Source organism: Aptenodytes forsteri, unplaced genomic scaffold (genome assembly GCF_000699145.1).
Source record: "Aptenodytes forsteri isolate BGI_AS27 unplaced genomic scaffold, ASM69914v1 Scaffold198, whole genome shotgun sequence".
NCBI classification, from domain to species: domain Eukaryota; kingdom Metazoa; phylum Chordata; class Aves; order Sphenisciformes; family Spheniscidae; genus Aptenodytes; species Aptenodytes forsteri.
This window is the reverse complement of record NW_008795697.1, coordinates 529,837-540,330: the sequence shown is the minus strand read 5'-3', so window position 1 is coordinate 540,330 and position 10,494 is coordinate 529,837. Positions and strand designations below refer to the sequence as shown.

The following is a 10,494-nucleotide window of genomic DNA, read 5'->3' as shown; positions in this document are numbered from 1 at the left end:
ATGACAGATCCTTCAGTGGTGGATCACCTGACACGACTGAAACTCAAACTCCTAGAAAAGGTAAGGGAATAATTCTGCAGTGGTCACCTTTGCTCTGCTTTTTGCTCTTGCATGTTTAAGCATTAACATTGTATTTTAAATAATTATATTTCTACTGAGATACAAAGAGGATCTGCAGCAAATTGAGAATGTCTTTCTTTGTGCAAGCAGAGGCAGACCAATGTGCAGTGGTGCTACAGTCACTGTCACTTTCTTAAATAACATTGTACAAGTTTACATGGACCTACAGTAAATTAAAAATAGAGTTAAAGTGACTTTGATCTTATGGGAGATGTCACCAGTTAGCTCAAAACCAGTGAGTTGTGACAGGCAAAGTTTAGGAGTAAATTTGGGGTAAAGAAGATCTCGTATTGTTTTAAGGCAATTTCATATCTTCTTTTTTGTCTACAGTCACATAAGATATGTTGCCTGGTGAAACATGGGCAGGCCTTCACTGGAAGCACATGAAGTACTGCACAGAACCCCAGTAGCTCTTTGTTGTGAGTCCACACACTAATGCATCCAGGGTTCTCCACTCAGTCCTGTTCCTCCACCCTCAGCACATCTGACATCCACTAGTGTGGATCTTCTGCTTCAGTGTCCTCCAGAAGACACTTGAAGAGCTGTCTGGAAGGAAAAACAATTTGCCTGGAGGCGTGAATGCTGGAAGTGGCATCTAACCTGTCTCCATGGTGGAGTCTTTTGTCTTAGATGCAGCAGCCATTTGAGGGCAAAGCTTTCACAAGTGTGGAGCCATGCAGAACCAAGAAAAGAGCCTGTGCATGAGCAAAAGGTCTCTAATTTCTCAGCATCAGTGAGCAGCAAGGGCCAGCTGCTCCCTAAGGAGCAAGGACTTGAGCACAATAACACAGACAGCAGAGCAGGGGCCTAGCTGGCCAGCCCCCAAGTGAGGCAAGCAGGGCAGAGCCAGAGGTGGTGGCCAGGTTCAATCAAAAGTCCAGGTCTATCAGGCAAGCTCATGGTGATGAGGCAGGTCCAAGGCCAACCTGGGAAGTGTCTGCAGATTGGGATCAGGGTTAATAGGATCAATGGCTAATCACAGGCATGGCTGTTGTTGAACTGCAGACCAATACTCATCTAGTATAGCTCAGGTAGGAACTGAAGACCTAGAGCTGAGATTAAAGGGGCTCCTGGGCACATGAATAGCAGGTCTGGATGGAAGCCCCACGTGAGACTGGTCAGGGCCATTTAGGCCTATTAGTGCACTGAATACCCAAAACTGTCCGGTAGCAAGTTCTTCATATGATCCAGCTCTCTGCCCTACAAATAAATGATGTGTAAGCCTCCTGATTCACCATGCTATCAATTTCCAGGTCTGGGATAGCCTGGCCAGTTGGAAGCATGACTATTCTTTTACCATAACTAGATTTGTAGTGAGACATTTCATACTTCTATGAATACTTCTTGTAGCCCTCACTAGCTATGATTTAGCAGTTAAGAAGCACCACTTGTCTCCACTTCTGCTTTATTTCCTTCATCCCAAACCTATGCCTGCATCGTGGTTTAACCTCAGTTGGCAACTAAGCACCACACAGCCGCTCGCTCACTCCCCCCACCCGGTGGGATGGGGGAGAGAATTGGAAGAGCACAAGTGAGAAAAAATCGTGGGTTGAGATAAAAACAGTTTAATAATTGAAATAAAATGATAATAATAATAATATGATAATAATAATAATACACAAAGCAAGTGATGCACAGTACAATTGCTCACCACCCGCCGACCGATGCCCAGCCAGTCCCCGAGCAGTGGCCCCCCCGGCCAGCTTTCCCCAGTTTATGTACTGAGCATGACGTCACATGGTATAGAATGTCCCTTTGGCCAGTTTGGCTGTGCCCCCTCCCAGCTTCTTGTGCACCTCCAGCCTTCTCAGTCAGTAGAGCATGGAAAACTAAAAAGTCCTTGGCTAGTGTAAGCATTACCTAGCAACAACTAAAACATCGGTGCGTTATCAACTTTGTTCTCATCCTAAATCCGAAACACAGCACTGTACCAGCTACTAGGAAGGAAATTAACTCTATCCCTGCCGAAACCAGGACAGCCTGTAAGGTAGGGTTGGAAATTGTGAGCTTTGTTGCCTGACTCATAACAGTTCTTGTTGTGGTTCTATCAACAGAGACTAGAAAATGAACAGGAGAACCTAGAGAAGATGGAGTCACCTCTCCCAGCTGCAAGTAAACGAGAAGCATTTGTTCTAATTATGGACATAACATGGAAAGGGCTTAGTGATGTTCTCAGGCATGAGTTCCTCAGTAGGTCACACCAGATGATCACATCTCCTCCCTAAAAGCTGCGTGCTAGTGGTCGGGCATCTGAGTAGTCAGAACTTGCTCTGTCTTGGCTTCTGTGACCGGGACATTGTCTGGAGGGCAGGAGGGAGACTCTGAACTTGAGTCAGTGCTGCCCCAGCTCAGCCTGCTTATCTAAATCTGTATGCAGCCCTGGGGATTGGAAGTAGCAAAAATGCAAGTTCCTGTAAGCTTGTGCAGTAATGTCAGTCTGTATACTAGTCTCAGTCCTAACCAAGCTGGTGAATCTTAGCAGCCTTGATGCAAGGAGAATGGGCTTGCTATACTGTGCAGCTGTCTACATTTTATCTTTTGAATTCCTTCAACTTTTTTTTTTTTTTTGACAAAGAGAAATGGCCAACCAGCTGAGCACTGACATAAGAATGACCTTCTGCCCAGGTGTCTTCTGCAGCCTCTCAGTTGCAGATGCTGGTTCAGCTGGAGCAAACTACTGGTGATCCTATTTGTCCCAGCCTAGGAGCGAGCCCCTGTTGCAGTCCAGCTGTATGTTTGGCTTTGGTGACCCTGAAAAGGAGTCATTAGGATGGCTGTGTGTCTCTGAGGGATCCAGGCAGGAGGAACACTCCACTACTAATACTGCTTTGCACCTTTGAAGCTGACAAATGCAGCCTTGTGCAGACCATAACATGGTTTCCAGTGTAAAAAAAGTGTGACTCAGCTTATGAAACAACTCATTATACTGAAAGAGTTGGTCTTGAGGACTGCGTTGGTAAGAGCTGGGAAACCATTTTACCAGGAAACCATGCATGTGCAATTACATTCTGACTTTGGTTTGGGCAGAGAGGTCAGGAATCCCAGCATGCTTATGCAACTTCCAAAGTTTAGACAATTCTCTCTAAAAGCTAGCAAACCAGCTAAAAGTTGATAAATAAGTTTATTTATAAATAAGTTTAAAATAACTTGTATCTTTATCAAACCATTTCAAAGACTGCTATGACGTTTCACATACAAGTAGTGTGTTCCCTTCAATAATACTCCCATACACGCATAATATGGGCAGTGCATTCATTTCTTTGCATGGCACATCCAGTGTTTATATTAGCTATGGATTAAAGGCCACCAGCAGATCAGTAATATTTCTAGATCGTACTCTGGGCTCATATTCATTGAGCTGATGCAGAAAGAGTTAGAAACTTTCAATGCTGTGGCCAAAAATTAAAAATCCTTTTAACAACTTACAGTTTCAAAATATGAGGTGATGCTTTTCAAAGCAGATGCCAGGCATGCCTCCAATGTATCTGAAAACGTTCTTCCTTATTTTTATTTCAAGCGAGTTCAAAATCAGCTGTATGTGGGAAGAACTGAAAAGGAAGTTGATTCAGAACAAAAAGGAAACAGAAAACTTGACATTCAAAACTGAGTTTGTTTTTATATGACACAATGACTTTTTTTTACACTTTGCACAATCTTCCTCTACATGTACAGAGTATATCTAGAAAATTTCAGGCTGAAAAGAGTTTCTAAGCCAGGAGGCTAAAAGGGGGCTTTAAAGAACAATCTTAAAAGTTTATTTTCAGAGAAGGTGCATTGCCTTTATAGAGCTGCTGAACAGTTGTGTCTGCATGTGGCATAAAGTCATTATCTGTTCATGGATTTGACAAGAAAAGTAGCCTAAAGCCTTTTGTTGAAGAGGTCAAGCTATATTACAACACGTTTTCCAGAATTAATCTTATAATGTAGGTGCTATAATAGCTCTGTCTTTGTGATCCTTTGAGAAGATAATGGACTTTTGCTCCTTCAGGGAACAGGCGTGAGGATATGCTCCAAAGTGCCCTAAGGCGAAGGAAAGATCTCCTGCAGGAGCTTAGGGTAAGAGCCCTCTCTGCGGGCAGAAACAACAGAAAGAGCCAGGTTATCTGCACATCCACTGTCGATGTGGATTCAGTTCTTTCCCGTCCTTTAGTTCTTCTGCTGGGCAGTATTCAGTCCTCTGCTGGTTCAGAGTATAGAGGCTGGAGCAGCTAATCAGGGAGAGGGGCCGGAGAGCAGTATGTCTTCCCACGCTACAGCTAATGAAGCTTGCACCCACTTCAGTTAGTTGGTGGGTTGATTCTGTTTGTCTTGAACTGCTGTATCATAAGCTCTCTGGGGTAGTGCCAAAATGCAAATAGGGGATTTTTAATGCCGCCAAAATAGGGACAATAGTAACTGTTACTTATTCCTAGTTTATGGAAGGTAGCAACCATTAACAAAATGTTTTCCCAGACTTTTGGCAGTTTGTTCTTCACTTTTTCTCCATTCCTTTCTGCTTGTGCTGAAAACTGTATGGCTTAGAGATACGTGGGAAGAAAAACTTTCTTTATACTTGCGCGGGCACTGGTTGAGTGCTTCCCTTCATGCAGCAGTCACTTGTGATCTGCCTGTCAGATGCAGCAGTGCTGGAAGTTTCTGCAGCAGGGTTTTGGTGAGCAAGGCTGCACCCTGCTGTGGGCTCCCAAGGGCTAATCCCATTTAGACCAGAGACTGTAACAATACTGTCTGCCTTTCTGTGACCAGGTTTTCTTTAAGAAGATACTTGATTTTGCAGGAGCAGCACCTTCTGGAAGAGCTTTCACGACCAGCACCAGCTGGAGGACACTGTCATAACCACAGAGCTGCCCCCCCCCATGCCTACCAGATACCTTTTCCAGCTCCCCAAGCAGAGCCACCAAGGATTATCCAGCAGACAGTAAGGATCCTCTCTCCTAGGAAACACCGCTAGCGCTGTGCCGGTCTGAGACAACAACCACAGTTGGAGGGACTTGGGGGCTGTATGGAAATGCTCATTCCACTGAAAGGGAAGATATGCCTTTTGCTATTGTATGGGACCTTTACTGCCCTAGGCAAAATCTAAGGGAAATCATCTTACAAATAAGGCACAACATTAACAGTGTGAATGGTTTACCATAGGAACAAGGTAGCAAGAGAAGTGGAAGGATTGCCCATGCTCTGGCCCGGCCATTCAGCCAGTTTCCAATGCACATCACTGCTCATACACCCCACAACCTCAACAGCTTCTCCACAAGGATCTCGTGGGACACAATGTCCAAAGCCTTACTGAAGTCCAGGCAGACGATACCCACTGCTCTCCCCTCCCAAAGATGATGGAGCTGGCCAAAACCAACCAGACTTCTCCATTTTCCTTTCTTTTTCAGATGCCGCCTCAGCCTGCCACCATCATCCAGCAGTTACCTCAGCCGCCCGCCCTGATCACACAGATCCCCCCTGCCCAGCCGTTTGCAGCCCCCCGCTCTGGAAACATTAAAGAAGGTAATGTACCCTCCATCTAGCAGCCAGCTCGGAGAGAGCAGGTGAGGTGCCACAGCAAGTGGAAGGGTGCACAGGACGGCGTCCAAGCTAGTTAGTGACATGTTGTTTCATGACTGGGCTGCTGCTGGAACTCTGGGAATTGCATTCCATAAATGGACTAGATACCATTTCTGAGAGGCTTTCAGACAAACTCTTATTGCTAAAACTAAAGAAAAAGTGACTACAAACTCAGCAAAGCCAGGTTAAGCTGCTGGGGAAGCTTGGGAAAGCAAAAAGGCTCAGCCCAAGGCACTGAGTAGTATTAACAAGGTCAAACTCATGTGCACAGATGATTCCAAAATTAACAAACAGGCTTCTAAAATCTGTTTTTATTCTTTTGTTCCCTCTTAACCTGCTGTTCAATCTCCTCAGAACAATACAGGCTTTTATTATGCCCCATGTCTGGAAACAAGACAGAACAGCTGAAAGTGCTGTTCCAAATATAGTGCAATGCCAATAAAAAGAGTTTGTTTCTAAACATAGGTGGAAGCTACTGTGATATAATACATGAGCAAAAACCTGGGAAGACTTCCCTGGCTCAACCTTCAGCCAAAGGTTTCTTCATCTCACAGAGAAATCCTCAGTCATGAAATTGCAGTATTTCTCAGCTTTTTCTTCATCTAAGAGTCTGGATTTTTGAATCAGAGTTTATTTTCATAAATGAAATAGTCCCAATTCATACATGACTTTTTTGAAGCTGATTACATGTAAACTACTTTTGGTATGACCAGTTAAAAAAAAATTGAGTTGCCTTGATTTCTTCCCCGCCTCTCCTTCCCCCCTCGCCCCCAAGCAAATTAGTTCCACTGCACAGGTCCTTTGTGATTAGGACCCAGAGATCATGGTAAGTAGATCTGATGTGCATGCAGTGGACTCTCAAGGTGGCACTGCAATATCACGTAAAGTTGAGGAAACGTCTCACGTGGAAAGCAATGATCTTGAGCTGAAGCAATGAAGAGCGCTGTAAGGAGTCGGTCCATGCTGGAGTAAGCGAGAGAGCTCTAGTGCTCAGCCCTTCTCCAGCCTGCCAGTCAGCATAGCCAGAGGGGTGGGCTTGTAGGAAAACTAACAAACAGAAGATGCTCAAAGGCAGCTTTCTTGTAGAAGGGAGGAGACACAGGAGAGCTCTGAACAGTTTTATTCATAGGCATTAATTTTGCACTGCTTGGCCAAATAATGCTGATATTCTTCATGTGTCCCTTTCAGCTGCTTTGTCTGGGTTGCAGTGACCAGTCTGTATGCTGGAGGGCACTTCTTACCGAGATGCCTCTGCTGCTTGTCAGTTGCTGATAAAGCTCTTACTTTCTTCCTTGGGGTGACCTTTTCCCAGATATGGTAGAGATGATGCTGATGCAGAACGCTCAGATGCACCAGATCATCATGCAGAACATGATGCTGAAGTCTCTGCCACCGATGGCGTTCACACAGTCTGCTGGAGCCAGCTCTCCCCTGCTTCAGCATGCACAGCAGGTAACGACACTGGAGTCTGAAGGGCATCCTTGCTCATACGTGGCAATGGTTGATTTCCTTGGGAGGGTGCAGGGCCTGGACAAAACATGCAGAAAGTCTGGGACATTTAACAGCTGTGCGCATCTTCAAATCCACTGCACCAGGAGACTGTTACTGAGCAGAGCACAGCCTGCCTCTTTACCATGATGAGCACTGTGACAGGACACAGTGGAAGAATATCTCCTCCACATGTGCAAACTGGATTCAGTCCAGCTCTGAAAATTATCTGTTTGGCCTGTACAGTTGAACCACTAACAGGCTATGCATGGAAGACATCTACATTGGGTATCTGCTGCTGGAGGTCCATTTGCTGCAAACAGCAGTACGATATTTGTGTTTCAAATCCTGTAATTGGTAAAATTTGACCTGGCAGTTTGAAATGGGCTAGAGCTGAAGCACAGATTTTGTGATTGTACTTGGAGCCCCACTGCTCTAGTTCCTGTCTCACTGAAAGTCAATGGCTACTGAGCTCTGAAAGGACAGATCTTAAAGATATTTTGGTGTGTAGATCCCTATAGGAATTTTTCCAAAATGTGTCCAGTGCCTGATAAGAGGTAGGTAATTTTGAACATATCCTTAAATGCCCAATTCCTAAGCTATTTTTAACATGGTGATATAGCTCCTTAGTGTCCTTAAGTGCTTTGGAAAAATGTATTTCTAGTCTCTACACTGTAGCATTTATTACCTAAGAAGCAAGGACAATTGATCTTTGGGGAGGAGCAGATGTCCCAATGTTGCAAAAACTTCCCCTGTACTTTTTCTACCCCTCCATTTTCAGGCTAACTATGTCTTTCCCTGTGCTGTAAAAAGATTTGTTTTCTTTTTCTCGGATGTTAAGGTTGTCGTGTGCTGAGAATTTGATTCCCACACTTCTGCAGTCCTTGCCCAGCTCACTCGCACCTTTCCTACATGCTATTTGCAAAAGCAACAAGCGGCTTAAAAGCCCCCGAGCCCCGGGTTTAACGGAGGGGTAGGAAATGCAATCCTCCTCCATACCCCATCCCATGGCCTGGAAGGAGCTGACGGGTTTTTGCACCTGTTGGGACCAAACGTCTGCCCCGGACAGAAAGCCTCCGACAGCAGCTGCTAGCTCTCACATTTCGTGGCACTGACGTCCCAGGAGGCCACCTGTGGCACAGAGGGGCCTGCTAGTTTCATCAGCCATGGTCTTGGGGTGGACTTGCTGTGGAAATGGTAGGCAGTGCCGGCTCTTCCTCATGTCAGAGCTGCACCGAGCATTGCCTCGGGTGGAAGTCCTTTTCTATTTTCCTTAAACCTTGTGGTTTCTGGTTTTGAATACTCTTTCCCCCTTGCCGTGAGGGAGATGTCTGGGGCAGTCGGTGGTGCTGGGAGAGCCAGCAGACTCATCTGCAGCTTTCTGTGGAGGACCCCGCGTCTAAGGGAAGATGGTAGAGGAAAAGTGTGCGTCCCCCTGGTCCCCACCTTCCTCCCCAGGCCATCCTGTCACCGTGTGTTTCCCTAACGTAGACTGGTGGGATAAATTGGGGAGAGTGGGGTCTGAGTGCCTCTGAATATCAGGTGAAATCTGAAATCACCGAGTGTTTGCTGGACCTTCTATGTTGGAGCCTGCAAAACCCATCTCCAGACACATGCTGAAGGACTTCCTTTACCAAGGGGTGGCCGACTGGGAACCCAGCCCCTCAGCCAGTGACCCTTCCCATGGGGGCACAGATTTCACAAATTGCCCTTTGTCTCTCTCCAACAAGGACCTGCAGTTTGCTGCTCCCCTGGCTGTGAAAGCAGACAGGCCCAGGCCATCTGCGGTGCACCACCACCACCACTACCCTCCTACAGGGGTGCTCCCAGTGCCCCATGGGGGCTTGCCGTCTACATCCATGGCACATCACTGGTCCGGCAGCACGCTCCCTGCCCTGCCTACGTAAGTAAACAGGCAGCCACAATGTAAACTTTAGCCCTTCCTTCCTGCACAGGTCGGGTAGCAAGGTAGACCAGACAACCCCATGCCTTCGTGGTTCTTCACTGAGGCCAGTCCTGAATATTGTCTTTAACACAACAACGGGATTGAGGCGCGTTAAGTGATTATTTGATACGCTCAATCTTATAACTTGGGTAATTAACCCTTGCTTACTGTGGAATAAACATGAGGACTAGACAAGGTCTGCAGATGATACCAAGCTGTGTCCCTGCCGTACAGAGCCACCACCCAGCAATGCTGCATGGTTCCGCTCTGCAGTGGTTGTTACGCTGGGTTTTGGATCTCCCTGTGAACCCAGCAGACACCTGCTAAATAAGGACCGCATGTATTTTACATTCAGGCTAAGGTTCCCAGTAGGATTTATATTCTTAAAACACTGCTGAGACATTTGCTAATCAGCCATTCCTGGAAAAAAAACCCACCACCACTCACTAAAGAAAATGGTACAAAGGGAGGGGAGTGCTCAGAAATAAAGCCGAGCCTTTGTGATAAGCCTGTGCTTGCAGCTGGGATGTTTTTTCAAGTGCAGAAATGGATGGACTTCTCCCCAGGCTGCCCCCAGGTCTGTAGAGCCCTCAAGCCCTTAGCAGAGGTCAGCAGCCGGCTCCTCCAGGGGCTCACTTGCCTGTGCCTTCCTTGCTATCTCTGAGCTTCTCCTGGTTGGCTTTCTAGGTGTGAGCAGATCACACCTGGGACTAGTGTTCGAACTAGTCTGCTCATGCGAATGCCAGTGGCAGGAGCGGCCTTGGGCAAGGATCTGAGCCAAGAGAGAGCAGTGGTCTTGCCAAGTACATCAGGAGGAGAGAGCAAGAAAGCAGGCATAGAAGCAGCATGCACATTGTTAAGAGTGTGGTGGGGTGGCTTTTGCGTGGGGGCTCACTGCTGCGTCAGTCAGAAGACAGCTTTTATATCTGTGCTATAGCTCTTGCAAACCCTTAGGGAACAGAGGGACAGGATGGAGGCAGCTGCATCCTCAGGCATGGGCAACCTGCTGGCAGGGGTATCTGTATTGCCCTCTTTAGCATGGGATTTGAATTCCTGAACAGATTATTTACCTAATGGAATTATAAGGGATAAACATTTCTACCCCTTTCACTTTCACATGGGTTTGTAATCTGTACTGGTAAAGATCTCTTGGCTTCTTCCAGAATTGGTGCAGTTAGCTTTTTGCAGAAATTAGCAAAGGAACATCTTGTCATGGCTTTTAAGTTGTCATCATCTTCTTCTTCAGCTACCTTCCACCATGAGTTATGAGATCCGACACATCTACACTGTCCTTTCGCAGCTGCAGCAAGCATGCACTGTTGGCTATTACCAAACACAATAAAGCTGTATTTCTTATTGCAGGTGGCCCACATATTGACAGTACGTGA

General features: G+C 46.3%; 1 protein-coding gene across 1 annotated transcript; it reads left to right on the top strand.

The window, feature by feature from the left end:
- CUNH21orf58 (chromosome unknown C21orf58 homolog) lies at positions 1 to 10,494 on the top strand. The gene is made up of 9 exons (XM_009283146.1): positions 1 to 60; positions 2,175 to 2,232; positions 4,109 to 4,176; positions 4,895 to 5,035; positions 5,502 to 5,616; positions 6,986 to 7,125; positions 8,892 to 9,064; positions 9,794 to 9,909; positions 10,469 to 10,494. Exons 1-9 carry the CDS (start codon positions 1 to 3, stop codon positions 10,492 to 10,494), a joined length of 897 nt encoding a protein of 298 aa, XP_009281421.1.

What these genes read in the sequence shown, in the direction of transcription:
- CUNH21orf58 (XM_009283146.1), top strand. Translation starts at nt 1, where the DNA reads ATGACAGATCCTTCAGTGGTGGATCACCTGACACGACTGAAACTCAAA. An exon ending in GTCACCTCTCCCAGCTGCAA is followed by an intron (nt 2,233 to 4,108) that starts GTAAACGAGAAG and finishes TTGCTCCTTCAG; the next exon opens with GGAACAGGCGTGAGGATATG. An exon ending in GAGAGCAGTGGTCTTGCCAA is followed by an intron (nt 9,910 to 10,468) that starts GTACATCAGGAG and finishes TTCTTATTGCAG; the next exon opens with GTGGCCCACATATTGACAGT.